This window comes from Loxodonta africana, chromosome 6 (assembly GCF_030014295.1).
Source record: "Loxodonta africana isolate mLoxAfr1 chromosome 6, mLoxAfr1.hap2, whole genome shotgun sequence".
NCBI classification, from domain to species: Eukaryota; Metazoa; Chordata; class Mammalia; order Proboscidea; family Elephantidae; genus Loxodonta; species Loxodonta africana.
This window is the reverse complement of record NC_087347.1, coordinates 104,085,753-104,113,153: the sequence shown is the minus strand read 5'-3', so window position 1 is coordinate 104,113,153 and position 27,401 is coordinate 104,085,753. Positions and strand designations below refer to the sequence as shown.

Sequence of the window (27,401 nt, the reverse complement as noted above, 5' to 3'; positions counted from 1 at the left end):
AGGATACTGTCAATTTTCATTAAAAAAATTGAAGAAATATATTTTCATATTATACTAAGCTATTTAATAAGCATCAAAATGAATAAATAATTCTCTGAAAAAAAAAGTCTTGGAGGGTCCAGAAGAGGTAAAGCAAGTGTATGTAAAAAACAGAGTAGAATCATGCATCCATCCTTTTGCTTAATAACTGTCTGAGTACCTACTAGTGCCAGACAGTGTGCTTGAGAATGAGGACACGACAATGTGGATTATATTTTTTCCTATGCTTGTGATTCTCATATTTAGAGGCATATACATTAGAGGCTTGTAATTTTTTGATATCTGGACATATAAATACATGTGTGTGCGCTTGACTGCTAACCAAAAAGTTGGCGGTTCAAACTCACCAATGGCTCCATGGAAGAAAAGATGTGGCAATGTGCTTCTGTAAAGATCTCAGCCTTGGAAACCCTATGGGGCAGTTCTACTCTGTCTTATAGGGTCTTTATGAATCAGAATTGACTCGATGGCACACAACAACAACAACAACATAACAAGATTATATGTATATGTATACTTCCTCCATATAATATAGAAATATTAAAAACAAACAAACAAAAATTGCTATCGAGTTGATTTTGACTCATAGTGACCCTATAGGACAGAGAAGAACTGCCCCACAGGGTTTCCAAGGAGCAGCTGGTGGATTTGAACTACCAACCGTTTGGTTAGCAACTGAGTTCTTAATCACTGTGCCACCAGAGGTCCAGAAATGATATATTTATTTTATAATCTGACCTTTAGTCACTTCATTAGGTCTGGGCTGAGACCTAAAGAAACTGTCACAAATGTAGGTAACTGTAATTGCAATTTTTTGAAAAATTGTCTATTTATTAACAATGTCTTAGATGATAAGAAAACAAAGAAAGTTATTTTTACTTTAGTCATTTGTGTAGAATTTTTTAGCTTTAAGAGGTACATAATCCACAGAAAGCAAAACTCTTCGATAGTTACGAGGGATGGGAGGGAAAGGGAGGAGGAATCACTTTCTATGTAGTAGACATATTAATTTGGGTGATGGGAAAGACAAGACCAAATATGGGTGAAGTCTGCACAACTTGACCAAGGTAATTAAAGACACTAAGAAGTGCATAAGAAAAAGAGACAATTTAGGTAAAGGCTACAACATATACAATTTTGCACCAACAGTAAAAACAACCAAAAAATATGTGTGTGGTTACATGGGTAGATATGGATGCATATATGTACATAAAATCACGTACATGAGGAAGTGTACATGCATGTATAGGTGTATCTGTAGGCATATGTATATAAACGTTTGTGTGTGCTATATATATATATATATATATATATATGCATATATAACAAAGCACATAGAAGCCAGTCACAGAGGCTCCTAGGCATATCAAAACAACTTGTGGAATTTGTTTACTGGGTTAGAAGGTTTGGGACCATAGTCTCAGGGGACAACTTAGTCAGTTGGCATAACATAGTTTACAAAGATAATGTTCTACATCCTAGATTGGTGAGTAATGTGTGGGGTCTTAAAAACTTACAAGCGGCCGTCTAAGATACAGCTATTAGTGTCTGCTTGTCTGCAGCAAAATGGAATGAAGGAAATCAAAGGCTCAAAGAAAAAACTAGTCCATGCAACTAACAGCCCCCCAAAACCATAGCCTCCTCTATCCTGAGACCAGAACTAGATGTTGCCTGGCTGCCACTACCGAACATTCTAACCAGGACACAGTAGAAGGTCCCAGATAGAATGAGAGAAAAATGTAGAACGAAACTCAAATTCCCTAAAAAGTCCAGACCTACTTGACCAATAGTGACTAGAGGAACCCAAAAGACTACTGCCCTAAGATAACCTTTGAACTTGGGACTGAAGCTATTTCTGGAGGTCACTTTTCAGCCAAATAATAGATTGGCTTATAAAATAAGCAATATCACCTGTGAGTAATGTGCTTCCTTAAACAATCAACTATATGAGACCAAATGGTCAAAATTTACCCAAAAGCAAAGATGAGATGGCAAGGAGGAGAGGGGAAGCTAGATCAATGGAAACAGCACAAACAGAATGGAAATGATGAGAATGCTGACACATTGTAAAAATTGTAACCAATGTCACGGAACAATCTGTATAAAAATTTTTCAGCAGAAACCTAATTTGCTGTGTAAACTGTCACCTAAAACACGATAAAATATAATTAAAAAAAATTGGAAATGTACAAGTGTCAATGGTTGCATAACAAGGTGAATGTAATTAATGTCACTGAATTATATACTCAAAAAATGTTACAATGGCAAATGTTTTGTTTTCTATATTTTACCACAATTTAAGAAAAAAAAAGAAATAATTTGTACTCAGCATTTGTTAAGGTATGTAAATTCTCACGGCTACTTTGTTTAAAGTTAATTAACAGAATATAAGCATTTCATCATTAAAAATGTATGTGCGTTTTTGCAGGAGGCTTCCAAAATACATATTGGCACTAGATATCTAAAAGCAACTGTGAGGGAAGAGGATGATCTTTTTCTCATTACACAGCTATACCGGCAGCCCAGCGGAGCCTCCGACTGGTACAGAGGCATGTATAAAGCCAGGGAAGGGTCGTCAAGAGCAACAGAGTTTTCTTCTCTCTTCTTGGGAATTAGTCCAGCGTCTTGGCCAGGCTCTCCACCCCTGCTCTGACATGGCTTTCTCCACGGAACACATGTTCAGATGCCAATGAGAATTCCCCATGTGTCAGAGCTTTAGGACGGAGAGTTGAAGAATGAACAGGGGGGGTGGGAATCTGTAGTACTCTGGAAGATCAAATATATCTCTGAACAGCAGGAAGCAGCCCAGTCAGGGACAGAGTCTAATTTTAAAGTTAGATTTTATATTAGGGATTCTGACTATCAAAATATAGCAAGTAATCCTTACACAATTTTGATGGCTATGTACTGGTAGAGAAAGGTATAGAATTCGTGTTCTGCTTTGTTTTTTAATTCCCAAGACAGAGAATATGTATTTATCTTCCACTGACGGCAGTAGGTTTTTTTTTTTGTGTGGGGGGGGGGTGGCACTGTGGAATCTAAAACAAGTCTTAGAGTATATTATATTTGGGGGGGGCTATGAAATAAAGGACCCCTGGTGGTGCAGTGGTTAATTGCTTGGCTGCTAACTGAAAGGTCGACTGTTTGAACCCCCCAGCCACTCCTTAGGAGAACGATGTGGCAGTCCACTCCCGTAAAGATTTACAACCTTGGAAACCCTATGGGGCAGTTCTACTCTGTCCTACAGGGTCGGTATGAATTGGAACCGACTTGACAGCAATGGTTTTTTGTTTTTTTTTGGTTTATAAAATAAGTAAGGAGTTTTTGCCTAGCAATCCAGTGCTCTTTTGTAGAGACACACCATAGCTAAAAATGCTCTAAGACAACAGTTTTCAAAATGTGGTCCCCAGACCAAAAATATTGTCCCCAGACCAGCAGTATCAGTATTACCTGGGAATTTGTTGCAAAAATAAATTCTTGGGACCCACTCCAGACCTACGGAATCAGCAATCTGTGTTTTAACAGGCCTTTTTTGATGCATGCCCAGTCTGAAAACCTCTACTCTGGGAAATTGATCCTCTACCTCATGTGGCTCAATAAGACATTCAGTAACATGGTGTTGGGGAATGGCACAGAAATACTAGCATGTCAGGTAGGATTCATGACTGTCTCAACTGAGTTCATACCCTCCTTCTGAACTTTCCAAATATCATCTGTATATCTCAGTCATTGAACTTATCACATTGTAATCATGTCAGTGAACTAAAAAAGGCATGGATCATGTATCAGTTAGCTTTGTTTCACCAGTGGTTAGTACACTGCCAGGCACATAGCTGGTACTCAATAACTGAATGATTAGACCATTATAATTTACTTTTTTTTTAAGGTAGCACTTCATATCAAATCTTTCTCATGGCTGGGAGGCTCTGCTTTTCCCCCTCAAAAATCACAAAACAAAGTCACCATACACAGCACATACCAGCAGAATCCCCAACCCCTCACAAGGAGCCCTGGTGGCACAGTGGTTAAAGCACTTGACTGCTAACCAAAAAGTTGCTGGTTCAAACCCACCAGCTGCTCCTTGGGAGAAAGATGTAGCAGTCTGCTTCCGTAAAGACGTACAGCCTTGGAAATCCTATGGGGCAAGGCTACTCAGTCGCTATAAGTAACCATAGGTACATAGCACCATAGGGTTGCTACGAGTTAGAATTGACTCGATGACCATGGATTTTGGTTTGGACTCTTAATTTTGGCTCAGCTATTTTACATTTCTGAATCTCAATTGCCTTATCTGTAAAATGAGCCAGTAGATGCTTTCTGGGGTATTCTCAAATTTCCAGAATTCTATCATTTAAATTGATTAATTTTCCCAATCTATTTTCTTTTTATTCACTGCCCAGGCCTAGAGAGTTTTATCTGTGTTCTTTTCAATTAAAAACTCAAAGCAGCATATACACAGATTAAGAAAAAATATTTTTGAGGTGCCTTGAAGCCACAGGCAACATCACACAGAAAACAGTGGTCAATAAATGTATGCTGAATGAATGAAGAAGACACTCAAGAAGCCTGGGATTTCAGTGATTTCTTGTGGGAACTCTTGCTGTGAAGTGGAGATAGCTGCTCCTAATCACAAACACAGCTAATAAAACCACAGCACTCATTAGCCAGGAAGTGACAGGCTCTTCTTGGTGGACGCTGATTACAGTCTAAAAACGACCCTCCCGTCTAACCTGCCAAGTGCTACTTCTGTTTTCCTCTGCTCAGAGCCTCTCTTTTTTCTCTACTTTTTTTTTTTTAAAACCTCATTGTATGGAATTACTTAAAAAATGGTGATTTGCCTGACAAAGGTCTCTGACTGGATGACCAAATTCTTACGACATATAAAAGGGGGACGGGTATGATAAAACCCAAAACCAAACCCATTGCCATCAAGTTGATTCCGACTCATAGTGACCCTACTGGACAGGGTAGAACTGCCCTACAGAGTTTCCAAGGCTGCAGTCTTTATGGAAGCAGACTGCTATATCTTTCCCTCGCGGAGCGGCTGGTGGGCACAAATCGCCAACCTCTTGGTTAGCAGCTGAGCGCTTTAACCACTGCACCACCTGTGCTCCTATAGATATGATAAACAAGAAGAAAATGACAGGCTCTATAATAGTTCGACTCTCTCCTTGTTAAGTATTTAAGTACAAATTGAATTATCTGGTAAACTGATCTTGTACAATTGATTAACACCATACATCCGCTCCACTCGTGCTGGGAAATGCTTCATGATCAAACTTGTGTGGCTTCTGTTACTCAGATAAGAAAGCTGGCTAATTTAAAAGTTTTAATTTAAACTCCATGTAAGTAATAAAAGGAACTGGAAGTCATTAAACTATGAGGATAATACAGGTACAAAAAATTTTCTTACTCTTTTCCCCACTTTTCTATGCTAATGATATAATGCACAGAATTTACGATTAAAGAGATTTAATTGCTTGCTAGCCTGCTAACCTTATCATTAATATCACCAAGTTAGGAGAGTTATAACTTGCACCATGGTGTTTCTTGCCCAAGCAAGATTTTCCATCTAGGTCTAGATTTGAACTTGGGAATCAACTGCTCTGGAGACATCCCAGAAAGGATGGTAAAAACCTGAACAGAATTGGCGTTTTCATTTGTTGCTTTAGGTGGTGAACCCCTAATCTCCCCCCTTCCTTTCCTGGCTTATACTCTGCTCCTATCCTAATGCATTTTGTGAGGTACAATCAGGACATAATTTGTGGGGCCCCGTGCAAAAACTGTTGATAATTTCAAGATGGTGACAGGCTAGCATTAAACAAAGTTTGAGTTCTTTCTGAGCGCAGGACCTGTGCAATTGCGTTGATCACACGCCCATGAAGCTGGCCCTGGGTGTAACATCATGAAGCAGGGCCTTGAGAGCCTCCCACTCCAACTAGAGTGGCTCACGCCTTTTGTTTTCTTTGTACATGCTTCCCAGTAAAATTTCATTAGGAGAAAGGGTAGGATGAAGCGCAGTCTGAAAACTATTTTTTTCTAGCTGAATTTTCTAGTCTAATTTTACAGATTTTTTTTTTACAACTAAGACACGGTGAGGTTAATGATTCACACAAAGTTACACAACAAATGTCTGGAAGAGCTGGATGCAGAATTCATATATCCTGACTCTTAACCGATTGCTCTTTCCACTATGTCACAATGACTCAATATGTGTGTGTGTGCATGCGTGCGTGCGTGCATGGCTGTGTATGACAGAGAGAAAAGAAAGACCCATCTTTCTGAAAATTACAGTTTTTTATCACGCCTAACTGATCTGATGGAGTCCCTGGGTGGTGCAAACGATTAACATGCTTAGCTGCTAACTGAAAGGTTGGAGGTTCAAGTCCACCCAGAAGTACCTCAGAAGAAAAGTCTGACAATCTACTTCCAAAAAATCAGCCATTGAAAACTTTTTGGAGCCCAGGTCTACTCTGACACATATGGGGTTGCCATGAGTCAGGGTTGACTCAACAATTGTCCTGTTTCTTTTTGAACTGGTTTGATTTGAGCAGGCCCTAGATGCTGAAAAGATCACGAGGACACTGTAAGAAATTCTCAATAACCCACATTATTATACCATAAACTTAGTATGGGGGAAGACAATTAAAATGCCCCCTTTAATACACACACACACACACACGTATGCATAAAAAATATTAAACTGTTAACATTTTTTTGTGTTCCTATGTCCTATTCATTTGTTTACTCAGTGATCTGGAACTGGATCTATAGGGGAAAAGAGGAAAATATCATACAATTTTTTCAAATTCTCTGCTCAAGATTTTTTATAATTTCCGTTTAAAAATCTAAAGGTAGTATTTTCCTAGTTTGGAGTTTACTAATTTTTCATCAAGTTTCAAAGGCACTCAACACAGGATAACTTTCTGAAGCACCTTGGAAAGATGAATTTTTATTAACTATTAATTTATTAGATATTATAATTTATTATATTAAAATGTCTCAAGCTTAGTTTAGGACTAGAGAACAAAAGGACTTTACAGTATTCACGGTTCACTTTGCTTTCCCATTTCACATATTACTTGTTTTTCCCCCCACGTGCTTAGTGAGATCCTCTGACAGGCATTCCACTTCTTCAGAGTAGATGAAACTGTGTCAGTACTTGATGACAGCCCATCCCTCACAGGCCTTTCCAGCAGAGCCTGTTCCTGCTTTTGTTTGTCTTGACGCACAGAGAAAGGAGGATGTCAACGTACTCTTAAATTCCACACTACTGTTTCCAAACCTGTTTCTGTTTCATTAATTCACTCATTTATCTGTTGATTCACTGATTCAACAAACAACCTGTTTATCAACCATCAATGCTTTATAAACCACTGCACCTACTGAGAGGGAGCATGGAGAAGAGCAAAGTAATCTCAACCCTCAAAGAGTCTTCGATCTGCAACAGCAAGTTTTGAAGTCTAAGTCATTCATTTTCATCATCATGTTTCAGGACACTACCTATATAGCTCAAGAATAAATTCCAGGATTGCATTTCCCCCAGGCTGCCATTGCTATTATTTTGGGAAACACCATCATTCGAAAGAAAGTTCATACAGAATCCTGGCCTCACAGTGTATTGACTGTCTCTAGTCGGACAACATGATGGCCACACCTTGGAACTGGACTAAACCAGGGACAATTCCATCTCTAAGAACCAGAACTTGGAAATTTCTCTCTCTGATTTTCCATCTTCTGTCTTTCCCCACCATTAAGTCCCTTGTTCCCCTGACATACACACTTCATTTTGATCACCAGGCCCTGACAAGTCTTCCAGACCATTTCATCTGTTCTTGTTTTACCCCACTCTTGGCTGAGTTTGGGACTTGAAATCACTTCCATCTTTGCCCCTTATTCTTACATCATTCTTACCTTGCCAGACTAAAGCCCAGTCCAATTTCTCTGCTCCTGGAGTACCAGAGTGTCTAAAGAAGCTTAAATAATTGTATAGGCTTGTTTCAGACTATCATATCAGAAGAGGAATTTTTTTAATGATTATAATTGATTCCCCATACGATTACTCCAAATCTCCACTCAAGTCTAATCCTACTTCCATCCCCTTACTGTTAACCAAAGATAATGCTGATCTCTCTTCCTACTTGCTTCAGAGTGCAACCAAGGTGATGTGAACTTAAATTCAATCAAAGTCTGTCTACCATCAGTCTTCCTTCTTTGGATTTTATCCCTAAAATGTGTCCCTGTCCACTGCCAAGGCTACCACCTAAAGCTATCCACTTACAACTCTTCTGCATCTTTCGCCATTCTCCTTCTAAATTTTCAGTCTTTCTCTCTTTTATATACCGGCGTGTTCAACAAGACTTTGTCCTGAAGAAAACCTCTCCTCAAACTTGTAGTATCCTCATGGCATCATCTCTCTATTTTCCCATCTCCAGTCTTTTGACCTTACACTCTGTCAGACGCCCTCTGCAATATCAGACACTTCATTTGAATCTACAAAGCATGTTGCATTGCAAACAAAACATCTTAATCCATGTTATTATAGATAATAATAACAGTAATAATAACAACAACATCTAGCAACAATATAGCATTTATTATGCCCTAAAATTGTGCAAAATATTTTACATGTATTTCTTTATCACTTTTAAATTCACCCTATTGAATATAAGTCCTTAATGACCAAGACTATTCTTTGCTCATTATATCTTCCTGTCTAACAAAATGTCTTATACTTAGTAGGGTCTCAATAAATGACTATTGATTTTAATAGTTAATGAGGCTATAGATATTAATTTGTAAATTGTACCTTCCTGTCATTATGATTTTTGTTTTTCCTATCAGCACCATTTTAGATTTAAGGTCCTTAAGGGCAAGAACTACATTTTGTATTTTCCTGGAGTGTCTTTTTCTCAAGCTTTGGTTCAGATTCTGCACAGAAGGAATACTCTGATTGAAAGAATAAATGCAGGTACCTTAGTGGTTGTTAACAAGTGACAAATGTTTTATTCGTTGCTTATCTGGTTGTTATTCAGGGCAGGAAGAAAAAAAGATACGATTCCAGATGCTGGTCAGTGATCAAATAAAGGAAAAATCTTCGCCACTTTTTGTCATTATACACACACTTTACAAATATTACTAAATCCTCCTCTTCTACAATTACAAAAGGATGCCAAATAAAGATGAAATAGAAAATGAAACTACTTCTTAACCTTCACATTTTAACCTCAAATCCATCACTATATAAGTGAGAATAAACTCATCCTTTAAGTTTTTCTTGATATCAAGACAATCTAACTGGCAAACACTCTCAAAACTGACTGTTAGTCCTTCCATTACAAACGTGTTAAATATTGTATTTTTGTTTTCTAGAGAAGACGTTAATGAGGAACCTATGTGAAGGGAGGCAGCAGTTCAGAATGCATTTATTTCTTAATGAATAAAAGTAGTATCGAGCTTACTTGCAGATGAAAATAAAATAAAAACAACCAACCAAACAAAAAACCAGGATGCTTCTAGTACATGTTAGGCATTGTACTACTAAGTACTTCAAAAATGACATGTCATTTCATCCCTACAATGAGACCTTGTGCATAGGCAATCGTTATTTCCACTTTCCTGGTTTAGAAATGAAGGCTTATCAATTATAAACTCAAGTTTACGTAACTAGTAATTGGCACAGATAAAATTCAAATATATGTTTATTTGGCTCTTGAACCTAGAGTAATCCAAGATACCATTTGTCTCTCATGTGTAAAAGCATTTATATATTATTCTTAAAATACTGGAGTCACGTTTAATGACTATACTTAGAGTTTACATAGTTTGTCCTAGGACAATAATTTTCCTGCCTTATGTAAAAAAAAAAAAAAAAATGTAAGATTAAAAACTGAGATCTAAATCGGCTTTGCCCAGTTTCTAGATGCAAGTTGCTAATTTTTTTTTTTTTTTTTTATCCCCCAGCAAAGAAGGCAAAGCTGCAGGTGGTTATTAATAGCCCTTTATAACTAGAGTACGAGATTGTCTGAGTAAATATAACTTTCACACATTCAAAGAGGAAAACATCAGGGGCCTATCTGGGTCCTGATATGCACGTGGAACTGCATTAAAGCTAATGATCACCATGCACCTAAGAGAGATCCTTGTTACCACTAGTGTGTAGGCAAACTCATGTTTAAAATGCTTCTAAGTTTTTCCAGTTCTTTAATATTCTCGAAAAATAATTTTTTTCACACACTCTTAAAAACTCTACATAGTAACTTCATTCTGATTTTGAATCCTATTAATATCCAGAAGATGTAGGGTATTCTTTGTAAAAAAAAAAGGCCTTCTTTATCTTATGAGCTAAAGCGTACAATTTTCTTTCTTGTTTTTAAACATTAAAATCCATGTAATTATACAATGTGGGAAGTTATTTATATAACTCGGGGGTTGCAATGATGTATACTGTTATAAATCAACTTTGCTGTCCTGCTAATTTAACCCTGACATTAAAAAGTAGTGACACTCTAGGCTGTTGTTCTTTGCCTTTAACAAGTTGGTTTCAGACTTAAATCATGGTTGCCATCTCTGTAGATAGGTCTGAGTCTCCTTTACAGGGAGTGTTTCCCCTACCATGGTTTCTTTTGTTAGAGTCCATTTGTTCTCCACCAAATACTCATTCATTCGTTTATTCATTCATTTTACCAGTCATAATGCCTACCATGTATGTTTGCTGCTGTAGCGGGCATGTTGAGGCAAACAGGGAATAGTCCCTTTCTTAACAGCTAAGGCTGCTAACTGAAAGATCGGCAGTTCAAATCCATCCGCTGCTCCTTGGAAACCCTATGAGGCAGTCCTGCTCTGTCCTATAGGGTCACCATGAGTCGGAATTGACTTGATGGCAATGGGTTTGGTTTTGGTTTTTACTAAAGTAAATATGTTCATTATTTATTTAATCACCTCAATGATTTTATGAAGTAGATACCATGATAATCTACTCCGAAGCAATCTCTTGTCCTCATGAAACTAACTAGGTGAAATAGGTACATAACAATGTAAAAAGGAACAATGTCAACATGCTAAAATTAGTGGTGAACACCTTAGGGCTGTGGGATTTCAGGCAAGGATGAGACTGATGTGGGTTGAGGTGTTCAGCAATGACCACATTAAGGCAATGGGATGTGAGCTGGCCCGGAAGGACAGAAGGGTGGGTAGGACTTTGAGGACTGGCAGGGAGGGGGCATGTGATTACAGCATGAGGGATAATGGGCAGAGATTCAGAGGTTAAAATAAATGTGATTTTTTTTTTTTTTTTTTATCATCAAGGGATTTGGTCTGACAAAAATGGACGGCAGTTAATACTGGACTGAGGAATGTGGATTTTGTCCCTTAGGTAATAAGGGACAATTAAGAATTCTAAGAAGGGAATTTCTTGGCTTGGGGTAAGAAGCAGCAAACTTATGGTTGGGAAGAGATATGCATTTATTCTCTAAAAGGGCAGAGTTATAAACCGAAGGCCACCAATAAATTCCTAATAACCAAATCCAATGCGTTTGCTAAGCATTCTATTACAGTTGTAGTAATTTGAAGCTTTTTATTGAGTTGACCGCTCCTTTTTGAAAATTTCTCTGCCTTTTCTAGATGTTTAAATTATTTTTTCTTTCCTTACAATCTTCTTTCCTTCAGTGAGTTCAATGTTTTTCCACCTGGAGCCCTGGCCTCAACTTTCTACTTGTTTCAATAAACACCTTCTCAATTGCAAATCTCATTGCTCTATGATGTTAAATACCATCTGTATATATTTACATGACTCTCAAATCACTATCTCCAGCCTTGGCTTCTTGGGTTTCAAACCTCATTTTCAATGGACATTCCATTTGTCTAACTCTTAAAATGGAAATCCTTATGTCTGAAGGTCAGCCCAACGTCTTCTCTTCAAATGGAATCCTTCCGTGTATCTAGAAATAGCAAGTATCGCCATATTCTGTTGTTAAGTTGCTATTGAGTTGATTCCAACTCATGGCGACCCCACATGTTAAAGAGTAGAACTGTTACATGGGGTTTTCTTGACTACAAACCAAAAAACAAAAAACAAACTCATTCTCATTGAGTCGATTCCGACTCATAGCAACCCTATAGGACAGAGTGGAACTGTCCCATAGGGTTTCCAAGGTTCAGCTGGTGGATTCACACTACCGATCTTTTGGTTAACAGCTGAGCTCTTAACCACTGTGCCCCACCAGGGCTCCTTTTCTTGATTCTAATCTTAACAAAAGCAGATTCTCAAGCCTTTCCTCCCACAGTATCTTCCACCAACCTTTAAGTTAGCAGTCAAGCACAAACCATTTGTGCCACTTAGGGACCTTCTTGCATATTCTTTTATTGTAGTTGTGTGCCATGGAGTTGATTTTTGACTCATAGCAACCCCATGTGACAGAGCAGAACTGCCCCATAGGATCTTCTAGCTGTAATCTTTATGGGAGCAGATTGCCAGGTCCTTCTCCCATGGAGCCACTGGGTGAGTATGAACTGCCAACCTTTTGGATGGAAGCTGAGTGCTTAACTGTTGTCCCGCCAGGGGTCCTTTGCCACAGTGTATACATCTATATAATCTTGAAGCCATGTTGACTGCGTTACCCAGAGAATCAATTGGGTATTAAGAAGTCATGTCGGTAATTCCACCACTGTCAACACCCTAGGTCAAGCTTTTTGTCATTTTACACCTGGCTAACCACAATGACTTCCAGTTGGTCTCTTAGAATTTAGTCTTTGCCCACAGAAATCATGGTAGTATAACATGACCCAAACTCTTTTGTTTGATGCTTTATATTCTCCACCGTTAAAAACCCATTACCATTGAGGCAATTCTGACTCATAGCAACCTTATAGGACAGAGTGGAACTGCCTCATGGGTTTTCCAAGGAGCAGCTGGTGGATTACAACTGCCGATCTTTTGGTTAGCAGCCTGAACGCTTAACTAAATGTCCAGTTTTACTTCCCATGAATACCCTTGTAGGACCCTCTGCTTTGGCCAAATCCTTTTGTACCCCATCCTTTGAACAGATAGCACTCTTTCTTGCCTTGGCTCGTACCCTCCTTTTCTGCTAGAAAAGCCTTCCTCATTCCTCTATGGCTATTGAAAATTTACCCAGTTTAAATCTGATGTCCTTCAGAAAACCTTATCTGAATACCCACTCTGTAGGTTCTCTCCCACTTCCGTAATTCCAAAGCATTATGGTTCCTGCCTTTTTTTTTTTCATAGTTGTTACATATTTTCATTCACTGTTCATTATTTTTTCATACATGTTAGTCTAATCTTCCAAATTAAATAGTGACCAGGTCTTTCTCCCACGGAGCCACTGGGTGGGTTCGAACTGCCAAACTTTTGGTTAGTAGCTGAGTGTTTAACCGTTGCACTTAGTCTTCCTATTTCATCTTCCACATACACACATAGTAACTATATAGAACACACTCAGTGAATACATATTGATTTACTGATTGATTGAATAGACATAAGCTACAAGGAAAAGTAAGTAGTATGAGAAATGGAGACCCTGAAAATTGATTTTTAAATCTTCTGAATGGGAATAATTTTTATTAATCTCACTTTAGACCTACTTTATTGCTAGTAAATTGTCACTTTGTGGGATAAATTTAATTTTGTGACACTTTAAATGTTTACAAAGGTAATAAAAAATCATTTTATTTGTTTGAAGTTGAAATCTGACTTTTTTAAAAAAGAAACATAGAACCCTTTCTAACCATATGAGTTGGGACATTCTAGAAATATCTAATTCATGTATCCTTTTATTATTATACTTTTATAGAAAGTTATTTGGTATTACTTCTAATTTTAACACGGTGATAGTATCTCCGCAACATAAAATATTAAAGCTAGAAATATTCTTGGCCAACAACAAATCTACTCTATTCATTTCTGAATTTATTAATTCATTTTGCTGTGGAAACTGAGTTCCAAAGAGGGTAACTGACTGGCCCAAGGTCACAACCTTGTAACTGCCAAAGCTGTCTAGAAATTAGGATTGTTCTTTCCCAGATCTGTACCTTTTCTATAACCCCATGCTGTACAGTTTCATCTTTGTACCTTAAATTAAGTGACATTATAAAATGAAAGAAAAATTACAATAGTTTTTCGTTATTTCTCTTATTTTACCCCCAAGAAGATGAATTAATGCCTTGTAAGCTATTCATAAAAGCATTCTGAATAGAAGCCCAGCGTAAGCTGTTTGGTATGATGTGTATCAACATAAAGGTGATATGAATATCATCTGAATTATTTACACTTCTAAAACTTCAGAAAACTGCAACTTTTTTCCCCTTGGTGAGTTGAGTGGAAAGAGTCATGTGATTTTTTTGGTTTTGTTTTGGAAGATTATTTTATACTGGGCGTTATGCAAATATTTGTAATGGTAGTGTGGAGGACTGTTTAAAACACCAAAAATAATTAGTCTCATCCAGGAAAAGAGAGATAAACAGAGTGAGTCAACCTAAGTTTGAGCTGGGACATGAAAATGTGTGAAAAGATGCCGTTCAGTTTTGGGGAAAGAAGATGGAATGTCACAACTATCCTGAAACTCCATTCTGTAGCAGTAACAGAGTAAAAAGGAACGTCACTTAACTACTTTCCCACTGTAACTTTTCAGCTGTAAGATGCGAGGAATTAAAAGTGCAGAAGGAATTAAAAGGAACCAATATGATAAGGGTTTTTTTGTGTGTGTGTGTGAGGAATGTTCATTGATTTGCTTTCTGAAAAAACATTTTACAACATATTATTATTATTATTACACCATATCATTTGAATTCTCAGTAACCAATACCAGGTGGTGACTAGGAAAGGAATATCATACTCTAGTTTTTTTTTTAAAATTGTTTATGCAGTCTTTAAACTAAAAGTGATTAGTACACTTTTGCCAAACCCATGGTCTGAAAGGATCTCTTTTTCACAGCTCAGTATTCTTGAACTTCAGTGACAAATTGGGGGGTATATGAATGAAAGATATATTTAATGAATAGAATATCAAAGTATAGAGAATTCTGTTTTGAAACAGAAGTCTGACTTAACTGTTAAGTCATGGGATACAAACGAATGGGGCAGTGCTTCCCTCTCTGATGCAGCGAATGCACATGACACAGGACAAACACGATCTTAGGGTGATAAACTTAACTTACCTGTACCATTGTTAACTGTGGTCTGGATCGTGGCTTCTGGCCCCATAGTGTCATAGTCTTCCTTCATTTCTTCTGTGGGGGAGAATTAGCTTTAGCATTTGAAAACTGTAGAAAGGCTTACTATATACTAAGCATGCCAACCACAGGAACAAGGAAGATTCTTTTAAAGGAAACAGAGAAAAGGCTTGTTGTAAACCTCTAAACAATAGCTTTGTTCAGGCGATTGAATGAATCCAATAGTGCTAGCTGCACAAGAGCTTATTTACTTTAAGCATTACTGCAAGCTGTGAAAAACAGAGGTGCTTATTTGGGGCAAACGAAGGGCTTTTCTTCTGGTGGCAGTTCCAGTGACAAACTGGGGGAAAGATATTATTTTTTCAATAAGAGTCAAAAGCAACTAAGTATTTGTACTTATGAAGAGGCACGCTAGCTGGTGTGCCCCTGGTAATTCTGTGTGCCTAGTTGCAAGTCAGGATTTTTTTATTTGCATGCTTCTTTCCCCCACTCCCCACTTTGGGGTAGCTATGGTTATTCTAATTTATGCAACCATTTTTTTTTTAAACTTAATTCTACATATCAAAATTTAGAACGCTCAGTTTATATAACAAACATCCCAGAGGTCCTGAAAATGAATGTTCACTGTTTACAAATCATACCTTCCTTATTCCTTCCTCTACCAGCCCTAAATACCTGTTCCTCTTTATCATTTATGCCCTAGTAGGTAAGTATAGTCATTTTCTGAGGAAACATACATAGATAGAACAGTTTGATGTTCCAATGAAGATGAAAATATCTAACATTTTGAAGCTGAAGATTAATAAATGATAAAAAGGTCATTTTCAATTATCGCAATAGTTTAAAATAAGAGAGTTTGAAAAATAAGGGAACTCTGGAATGTCTACCAAATTGCACAGTACGTGAGAATGCAGAGCAGCACAGCTGACAGTTAAAATTCTTCCAATTAAGTAAATGAAACATGAACTTTTCAATATCATATTTTTAAAATAACAATATTAATGAGAACCAAATATGATTCAGGATGAATATCTCAGTGACAATTTACTCAAAACAAGAAAAACATTATAAATAGGATTCTGTGAGCTCCCAAATTTATCCTGGCGTTCTTCGCTTACCACATTCTAGTCATAATTGATAGAAGAACAGTTTCTAGCAAATGTTACAGCAAAATTAAAATATTTCTTTTTTTAATTTGGGGTTTTGCAAGCAGTATCTTGCAGCATATCTGTCTATGGCACCAGAGCCGAAAAATCCTGGATGCTCTTAAGTTAAAACACACAGGTATAAATAGATGCTAATTTAAGGCCACTGCACATAATAGATAATTTGAATGCTATTTGTTTAAACTGTACAATAACTTTGATTTCATCCCCAGCCCTGGACTTCTGCCTTGTTTAAGGAATATTTTCACAGAGACATTATGCATAAAACATTTAGACGTTCAATATATAGTAATATAGTATTGTGGATTGTAATAATTGATCGGTTGAAAGGCTCTCTCATCTGATATTTTTATCAGACTCTGCAAGGAATTAAATGAAGGTATTTCTGAGAAGTTCTGTATTAGATATAAATATAGCTTTTGTGTCTTTCTTCCTCACTCATCTCATGTGATTTCTGGTAGCCAAGAGTCACAAGAATCATAAGTTTTCCATCTGAGAGCACATCGAGTCACTGAGGGGAAAACAGTGAACAGCATGTTTTTTTTCTTTTGCATAATAGTGGTAATGTTCAAGATTTCTGCTGTACTTCCTTCCTCATTGTCATTTTCTTATGAAAAAGTAAAGAGAAGTTACAGGAGGTGGTTGCTTCCCAAATTAATAAATGTTGGGTATGCAAATGGATAATTGGCACTTTGTCTATATTGCATTCTGTTAGCTATAACCCTCTTGTACCAAAGATTGCATAGCTGGGATCTTTCAAAGACAGCAGATGAGACTGTGTCACTTTTACCTACCATGTACTTTGCTTCCATTTACTGAATAGCAACCTTTTTCTCTTTCTTCTATCAGGGACTTATCTGAAATCCTATGTATATGCCTCTTCATTAAGTTATACATAAATGTTCAGAAGGACACAAATATGTGTAATTCAGGAATCTCTCTTCTGAATTAAGACAGTCCTGGCTGTCTTTTTGCCTCATGCCTAACCTTAAACATTTTCCAAGACACCACTGACTCAGCGCACTGTGTCTAAAACCACATAGTGTATTTATTTTTCAAACACTTGTAAAAGTTTGCGTTTTCCAGCCACCCTTGGGATGAAGGTTTGTAAAAATAAAGAGCACTTTCTTCCTTGAGATGAAGAATCCTTGAATAAGCAGAAAGAGGCCAAGATGCAGGTGATTTATTTAAGTCTGTGTCAATGATAATGATGTCATGGTTTCCAGCACACTGTGTCCACCCCATTGTGGGACGAAAGAATGTCAAGGACAATTCCCAACACAAAACTTTGATTGTGCTGGAACCGGAAAGGCACAGTAAGAACACCACTGTGCTCTTCAGTTCAAAACCTGCATCCTGCAGACAAACTACAGCAAGCATGGGAGAAAGAGCAAAGGAGAGGGGGCTTATCTCAGGGTAAAGCTATGTGCTGAGGTAGGGTGGTAGACAGTCAGGCACCAGGGATAAAACACTACTAAATAAAACAGCACCAGAATTAGAATTATTGTCTAGATTGTGTGTTTTGAACAATAAATAAGAAAAATATTTTATCAGAAGAAAAATGTGTTATCTACGAGTCAGGATAAACAATGAGTAGTTTTTAAGACCAATTTCTTTTCATTAGACATCAAGGCACCACATCAGAGCACTTTTAGAACAATAAAAAAAAAAAAAGAAAAGAAAAGAACAATAAATCATGACTAATCATTAGAGCTAGACAGGTAATAGCTGGGTAACTTTCTTGGTCCAAATAGCCAAATGAGATTAGGGATTTACATTTTATTTAATTATTGTGATTCCAGAATGCTAGTTTATTTACCACAAAGGTAAGAGCAAAGAGCAGCCTGTTCATTTGTATCCCAGGCCCCATTAACTACAGGTGATACCAGTGTCTGCAATGCATTCATATGGATTATTGTATATTAAAACATTTAGAATTATGATCCATGACCAACACAAAGAGCTGCCACAATCACCAACTACTACAGCTTGACATGGCAGTGTTGGCTGTTTTTCAACTATTTATTTGAATTTTTTTTTCAAATTAAACTTTTTTTTTTTTTTAGAAGTTTGGAGCCGTACATTTGTTATATCATTATTAATTATTCCTTTAAGGGTGGAAATTCTAGTAATTGGTCCTTACCCTTGATTTCTAGATATTAAAATTTAAAGCATCAGAACATTCATTCTTAGAGCCTGCGTATCTAGTTCATTAACAAATATGAATAGCTAACACCAGCTCATTTAAATAGTATGTCTTACATGAGTTCTCGCCACACTCTGTTTCTGTCACACTGCTCCCAAGAATCATTGGCTCTTATTATACATGTAAATGGCTATCATAAAAATAAAAATTTCATTTAAGATTGTTAATGACTTCGGCAGCAGTCAGACTTCCTTTAATGATCATCCTCTGCCCCTAATTAAACGTATTTATCTTTCAAGCATCTTTGGCTGAGTTCTCCCTCATAGTTGAAAATCTAAAACCTTAAGTCTTAATGGATATAACGATAAATGTTTATGTGTGGGATTGCTGAGATTCGAGAAACCTTCACCAAAAGCAAAATTGGAAACAGAAAGAGTACAAAACTTGGCACAGTGTGTTAGGGAAACGAAAAACAAATACACTACACTCAAACTGCCATCAGTCTTGTTTTCTTCTCTTTTTTTTTTCCACATTTAATTTTCTTGAGTAGTGGAAATGCTTTTATTATCCTCCTTCCAGTATACCAAACAATCATCCTGCCTATGTTCGCTGTTTTACAGCCTGCGACATCACTATGGCATATAGGTAGACTCTCCGCTTACTTATTTCCCTTTCCACCCACTTTGCCTATTTATAAAAATGCGACTGTTATTTGTATTATAAGAGGAAAAACCAGGTGGGGTAAGTAATGATAACTTGCATTCGGTCCTGGGCATGGAGATTAAGTAGACATGAAGGTGTGAATAGAGAAGTCTTTTTGTTTTGTTTTGTTTTAACTTTACAGGCTACCGTTCTAAGTAAAGATGAGCAGGGGAAGTTTATGGGAGTAAGACTAATTCTCTTTTATTTGGTTAGTCATTTCATACCTTAATGATGCTTCCTCTTAAGTGAATTTTAGACCAAGATATTTTCACGTGCTCAGTGGCATCAGAGTTTACCTTATTTTATGATAGTTGGCCTAGAACCATTTTTACTTCCCTTGAGATTCCCACCAAACAGCAGGAATCATTATCAAGTACTTAGCTGTTAAATAATAAGAAAACTACCTGACCAGGTAAAAGTGTGAAATCACATTCACACTTAACAAAAAGGGAATGATTAGATGGTTGAATTACAACAGGAGGTGTCAGACAGACACAGAAACTGCACTCAACTGACAGTTATTTGGTTTGAAATGCCACATAATTTCCACATAAAACTTTAAAATACATATCGGCTGTGAGTTTTTATGTTTGCCGCCATTTTCCATCACGAAAGCGTAGATCCTGATCATGTTAAACAATCTGCACACTGTAAATGTGGTGCAAATACTTCATGTCTTATGTTTAAAATGTAGTTCATATTCAACTTTCATGAAAACCAAAATATGATCTCTTCCTAAGATGTAAGTGCTGCAACGTGATAACACTGCGATCCCTTCAAAATCTGTCAACAGTTCTGGTATCTCTATACTGCAAGGGCGATGGGGAAAAATATTTTAATTATTTGATTATGGACGTTCCACTAGGTAGCAGAGATTAGTTTAAGATGGCACAGGAAGAGGCCAAGGAGTTTCCAACACTTACCTGGACCATCTACAGAGGCTTGCAGAATGTCGCTGTTATGCCAGGTATGTTCCACTCCCGCCTCCCTTATCTCATCTTCCTCTTCCTCTCTTGGCAACAGAGCTTGGCTCACGTGTGGGGAGGACTCATGGTTGGGCATGCTAGCTGGACTTGTCTCCTGGTCCAGGGGGTTAGCAATACCGTCATCCTCAGCAATGTGCAGCTTGTCCTCCTCATCTGTTTCAGAACCCGTGTCCACTACATTGTCATAGTTCACCACTGCAGAGAAAGCACAAAACACACGCTCTAAACACTGCTGAAAAATATCACTCACCCCTAATTGTTTAGTTAAATGGAAAATAATTAATATTTTCATAACTTAATTACTCAACCATGTCAGGAAAACATAATTAATATCTTTCATGTTTTAGCATTTTTATTCTTATTCAATTATAGCTGTGTGCTCTTCATGACTTTAGTTGTTTTTTTTTTTTTTTTTACTAAAAAGACAGGAAACTTTAAAAAGCAACAGAAGCACATATACTCAAAACATGCCTACGTTGCATATGTAAAGACACATTTTGCAACACTCACTTTCAATAGCCCAGAAAAACTTATCAAATATATCTACAACTCACAATGTTATTAGCTTAGTGACATGAAGTGTTTACTCTACAGTGTTGCAGTAGAAATATGAGATGACTTTATTAAATTAACGGTTGTTCTATTCCTAGAAACAGTAAACACACACAAAATGTCCAGCTATTCACCCCAAAACACAAACACATACACAAACCTGCTTTAATCTGAAATGTTCACTGTTGCTTCTACGTCAACCGTCATGTGCTAAGGCCATTTATATCCCAATCTTTTAAGCAGAAAATGAGGAAAAGCCATATCTTCTGGGCCATTAATACTACTATTGAGATGTCTTCATAGTGCCATAATTACAGAAGATTTCAAAAGGACACAGGCAAGACCAACACAAATGTTAAAATAACTCACAAGAACCGGCAGGCTGCTTTTGCAGCCCTCAGTCCCAGCAATGCTCAGTAGCTTTTCTTAAAATAGACAGCCTGTAAATAAGGTCTGTGAACTCAATTGAAGGTGGCTGTTTCTGAATTAGTCAGCCCTCACAGGCTCTCGGCCTACATGCTAGTACATAAATTGTCCACTTTACCACCAGACAAGAAAGATTAGAGTAATAAACACGGGGCATTAGCTCAGCTAGAGAAACACACCAGCCGTTACGCACACACAGGATTGCCAAGAACTGTTAACCCAACTCTCCAGAAACACACACAAAAAAACAAGTTAGAACCATGACATCATGGGAACAAGAGGGAGAGAGAAAGAAAAAAAAAAAAGCCCGTGGAAAAAAAAAAAAAGCGCAAACAATTTTCAGGTTCATTTTGATTTCTCTGTGTCTAATAAAGCAATCCTCTGCTAAGTTATCAACTGAGCTATCTCAAGTGGCTCTTGCCAGCTATTGGATTATACAAAAGTGGCAGAAAAGGAGGGGAAAAAAAAAATGAAAAGGATTGTGTGTCAGGTTCATAATGCTTTTGGAGAATTCTGGAAACATGTCTAGTTACAAATTTTAGTCAGTCATATCTGTTTGCTTTGACAGGTTCCCAGGGAGTAAAAAAGGAACAAAAAGAGAGAGATTTTTTTTGTCATGTGAGGCTGGGGACAAAAAGATTACACCGCGCATATCTGCTCATAATATGATCTTTGTATAATCCGCGGGTCTGCACTTGCCTTCCGAACAACTGCACAACAGGTGCAAATTAAAATGAAAACGGCAGCGGAGCCGGGCAAACAGAATCGGCTGACCTGGTTTGAATACCAATTGACGGGGGAAACAAAACCTTTTCAAGAGGTGTGACCACAAGGGCTTAGGCAAGTTCAGGCTGGGTAATGCCCTCAGATCTACAAAAAGAGAGATATTCTAACATCTCTGCTCTAGCTGTGTGGTCCAGATATACCTTAGTACAATCAATAATGTGCTTCTTTTTTTCTCGTGGTGACTGAGATTTAACCATTTCTTAGCAACAAGCAGAAGATTCTTTACAAATTTTCTGAACGCTTGGGGGGGAGTGGGGGTGGGGGGGTGCTACAACAAAAGCTCCTAAGGCCTGGGAAGCTTTCAACCCACCTCCTAAAAACTGATCTCTGGGCCCAGGAGGAATAAAGAAAGGTCCAGAAGGAGTGAATAAAATTATCTAAGGCTGGACAGGCATTAAAAGGCCTTTATCCTAGAAAAAAACCATGCCTTTTAAGGTCTTTTTCTGCATGGGCCACAATATCCCGTGTGACACGTGAGTGCTCCTGCAGCAATACAATTGAAATATTTTCTTGTGGAAAAAAAAAAAAGAGAGAGAGAGATAAATGATTTATGAACAGCCCTTGAGGAGTCCCAAATATCAGAACAATCTAAACAAGCAATGAAGTCATGTCTGACCATATAGGGTCAGGAGTACAGCATCCATCACCTTCACAGGCCAACAATACTTCCCAACCTTTAGGGTTCTCGCTCACAAATAGTAGTAAATACTTTTAAACTAAATAAATAACCGCTGTCAAGTTCACTTACAGAAGCAGTACGCCATCTTTTCCAGAGCTGCGTTAACTAGGATATCGATTCCCATAAGCCATTATGCTGATGTCTCACGGCCTGTTTTTTTTTTTTTTAAGCCAGGTAAAACAATTCATACCAAACTTAATTCTTATCTCTGAATTCAGACTAGATCATTTCATTCTGCTCTTTCCGGTTGACCTTTTGACCATTAGAATTAAACCCACTAATACGCACATTGTATTTCCTGTTCTCCATCCCATCTTCCCAGCTCTAAATGCTCAGGATTTTTGGTTAAAATTTTCTGTCAAGTCTATCAGTGGATTTGCCTATTGTGAGTACTGGGGAAATTTTTGCCACAAAATATGCCTACCACAGAATGGTCAATAAATGATGGGTCTAACCCCATTTACATTATGAAATTAAAAAAAAAGCTGATTTTCCCATTTGTTCCCGTTTTGATCCTTTGCCCACCATCATCACCATTGGCATAAGAGATCTTAATAGCATAGCTTTGTCTCTGCAAAGAAGAGATTCAATTTTGTATAATAACCAACGTATACTGGTTTTAAATGAGGGTCGTTGGGGAGAATATATTAGGCCAGCGTCTAGTTTTGAACTTGTGGTACATATTTTTTATTCGACATCCAAAAGAGTAGAACCTCCTATATAGCGTAGCAAAGCTCCATTAAATCCTTACATTAGGTCAAATAAGCTGTTCCTTGCGTGAGTCTCAACAAAATTTTATACGTGTATTGGAGCTACGTGGCCGCACAAAAACAGACGGTTACTTCAAAACCACAAAGAAGTGGGAGCCCAAAGAATTCCTTTCTGCAATTCAATAAACAAGAGGAAAGATGTACTGTTTGCTGGCTCAGAATAGACACTAATTTTACATCTGTCTCTGAGGCACAGCAAAAAGCCAACTAAAGAGCAGTAATAAATGTACAAAAACAGCATCAGTATCCAAAACTCTCACAGTCATCTTCAGAGGAATTAATTACAATTCTGTCTAACAGTTGCATTGGCAAAATGTACCCATAATTGTATACAGGTACTGCACTGTATTACAGGGAAATTTGCCATGTGATACCATGTTTACATGATAATTGATGGATAAGATAAAACTATTTGCATATGAAGTGCATATGAATTATTGGCATGGCTCACCATTTTATGTGGAATCATATTAAAGTTTCATTTTCTCTAAAACTGTATGTGTAATATGGGGTTACCAAAGGGTATAAAGCTGATACTTAAATTTGCTTTATAGCAAATGGGCCTGGGAAGATATATCTGAATTCACATTACTAAAAACCTATATTTACAAGGCCTCATAGTTTATCTATAATAAGCATTATTTTCACTTCACCAGATTGCATTCTATTAAACCGTCCCTATTCTTTCTCCCAAGTAAACAATACTCTAAATTGTATCTGTCTACCAATTAATTTTAAAATCCTATGCAAAACAAATAATGGTTTCTCTTTATTGCCTATAGATATAATTTCATTTTCAGATTCTTGTATGCTAGTGATATGTAATGGAACAGTGGCAAAATGTGACATTTTTATAATGCCCATCCATACCTGCTGGAAAATTTCAGCTTTTGCAAAAATGGCCTACCATAGCATTTAAACATTGCTAATAATTTTTTTTTAATAATTAGCTTGACATTTGAAATACCAGAACCATTGTTTTGAAGATGCCCTATACAATGTTACCTAACTAACCCCTTTTCATACTTATATGCTTTCTCTACATTATTCTGTCAGTTACCGTACAAATACGACATCAGTAGCTAATATATTAGCACGCAAAAGAACTGACGTTAAGGGGCAATACTTCATCTTCACCAGAAGTGTTACTGATATAAAGGAAAATTGCATATGCAGATTATAGATAGTTCATTGTTAATAAGGAAGTCAATAATGATTTCCTATAACTCCACTCAAGTTAAGTGCGCCAATAAGTCTTTTAGTGCCATCATCAAAAATTTATTAAACACCTACAATATGGTAAGTCGAGCAGATACAAGGGTGTGATATTCTCACCTCAAGCAGCTCACAATCTACTTGGAGAGAGAGAATTAGAGAATTGTAGAGTCAGAGCGACACTGTAAGTCCACCCTTGGCATGTTACAAATGAGGTAATAAAGGCCCAGTGAGGTCAAATGACTTATCTAAGGCTGTACAGCCAGTTGGTGGGCAAAACCAGAGCCATAAAGTACACCTTTGAGCATACAACTGTCATACACACAAATGATACATAATAATACAGATTCCCAATGAAGAGTGCCATCTCAGTTTAAACGCCACATGATCAGAGTCAGGGAATGGAAAACCCTGGGACGTTTTAGGATTTTCAGGCAGCAAAATGGAGACTGTTCCTTACTTTTAATTGTTTTGATGATTATTACTTTCATGGATCTATTTAATTTGAGTTATAGAAGCCTACCAATTTGATCAATTACCAGATTCTAACAATACACCCATGTTTCCTACAATAGTTTGGAAAAAACTGAAATAAAGAGGCAGTTCGTGGAATTGCCAGTTTAAAGGCCTGCCTTCTTGTCCCAACACCAACATGTGACCAGTTGTGACATCAGCCTATCATCCAAGGAATTTTGGTACAAATAGGTAGAAATAATAGTGCCAGTGGAATTATAATGGGCCCCCTGTATATAAGATTGCTACAAGGAGCATATGAAATTGTATGTATGATGGCACTTTGTGAAGTCTAAAAAACTAGTATGGAAATGCAAGGTGATGTAACTGTCATAACCACTGAAATAATGATAATAAAGATGGGACCATTCTCCCAGTGTCTTCTTTTGTCAGATGCTATGATGTGTGGTAGCTAGAAGTAAAAGCAGAAGATAGGAATATGTGCCAGTCACGATTTTGGTGTTATTTTGGTCCTTTGTTTAAAAATTGATCTGCAGAATCCTCATGTAGATGGAGACCTTGGTGCAGTGGTTAAGAGCTCAGCTGCTGACCAAAAGGTCAGCAGTTCAAATCCGTGAGCTGCTCCTTGGAAATCCTATGGGGCTGTTCTGTTCTGTCCTATAGGGTTGCTATGAGTCAGAATCAACTCCACAGCAGTGGGTATGGTTTTTTTGTTTTTGGTTTTGGTTTCATGTAGAAGAGAGGGCACATTTAATCTTTTAGCTAATAGGTGATGATACAGACATGTAACCTCATTTAAAAAGTATCTGTTCTGATAATGTGACTTCAAGTTTAAAAGAAGTCATTTGGAATTTTATGAGTCACTTGGTTTCCTACATTTCCTTTGCTTATATGCTTGGAGATCATTTATGTTTGAACCAGTGGATTAAAGGTATAGTTGGGTTGCTCTCTTAGAATGTGTGGTAAGTGTTGGGTGGTGGTGGTGTGGGGGGGTTTCCTAAGACTTTTCACCTGAATCCTTTATTCTTCCCCCAGAACCCCTACCTGAAGGTTTGCTTTCCAGGTACTGTGTACTGAGCACAGGATGTGGCTCTTTTTCAAGAATTTTCATCCAATGACTCTTAGTTTTCCAGGGAAGCTTTATCATTGACACTCTTCCTTGCTCACAGCCAACTTATTGCCTCTGCACTTGGGTGGGCAAAGATTACAGGACTAAATTCAAGGTTCAGATTCTCATTTAATAGTGGGGCCCTACTGATGGTCATAGAGCCCTGATGGCAAAGTGGTTAAGAGCTACAGCTGCTAACAAAAACTTTGGCAGTTCAAATCCACCAGCCACTCTTTGGAAATCCTATGGAGGCAGTTCTACTCTGTCCTATATGAGTCGGAATTGACTCGATGGTAAGTTTTTTTTTTAACTGATGATAAAGCGAGGTAAAGACAAATTCAAAGAGATTGTCTTCTGAATTTGAATGTGTCACTAAAATCCATAAGCCTTAATTTCTTTGTGTAAAAATGGGAATAATTATCTATCACTTGCGGATGCAAGATAAATCAGTAAGAAGGGACCATGTAAGTTTGAAATATTCCAATGGAACGTGCTAGGAGGTACAAAGCATTGTTATAAAAGAGATGTTATTAACATACTCCTGTCTGCCTTTATACACACTAGCTTGGTCCCTTTAATTTTTTATCCCAGGAACATTCAAAGGCATTAAACCTACATTATAAATTAATGAGTTGTAAAATGTCAGCTGATAAAACAAGAGCAGTTTTGAGTATAGGGATAAAAATGTTTCCATTCAGATTAGCTAGGTAAAAAATATGCATATGAAATGAAATGGGCGAGGAATTTCTGCAAAGCCATGGCTCTAGTGGGGAGGAGCCAGTTCTGACCCTCCTCCAACTTCCTAGTTATAGGAGCATCTTGGGGAGATGGCAAACATTCAGCCCCTCTGGAAATGGTAGCAGCTTGCCTTATGCCTGGGGGAGGCTTTCCAGCTTCAGCATGGTAGCGATAAAAAAAGTTTAAATTTCTATAAATCCGTTGAGGTCCTGGATAAGCTCCCCCATGCAGGTAAGAGTCACATTAGTTATGTAATTTTCCCTCCAAACCTTTTCCTTAACACAGGAAATATGAAAAGAATGGCAAATAAGAATAAAAGTCAGCATCCTCCCTTCCCCAAACCATCATAAAAAGCAGATATTGGTCAGAGAATTCATAAAAGTATGTTCAGTTATCTTTAAAGAAGACATCATATTTCTAGGTCAGGT

At 37.5% G+C, this 27,401-nt stretch overlaps 1 protein-coding gene across 17 annotated transcripts in view; it reads right to left on the bottom strand.

Moving 5' to 3' along the window:
• ZEB2 (zinc finger E-box binding homeobox 2) overlaps positions 1 to 27,401 on the bottom strand; it is a 191,425-nt gene that overhangs the window by 78,788 nt on the left and 85,236 nt on the right. For 15 of the 17 annotated variants that reach the window (XR_010322322.1, XR_010322325.1, XR_010322321.1 and 12 more), the window contains 2 exons: positions 20,163 to 20,420; positions 15,211 to 15,282 (listed from right to left, as the gene is read on the bottom strand). Coding sequence is in view for 11 of the 17 variants with exons in the window: in XM_010586332.3 (XP_010584634.2) it covers positions 15,211 to 15,282; positions 20,163 to 20,420 (330 nt within the window). In the remaining 6 variants the exon portion in view is untranslated. The remainder of the gene's footprint in view (positions 1 to 15,210; positions 15,283 to 20,162; positions 20,421 to 27,401) is intronic. The other 2 variants (XM_064287236.1, XM_064287238.1) reach the window with 1 other exon arrangement.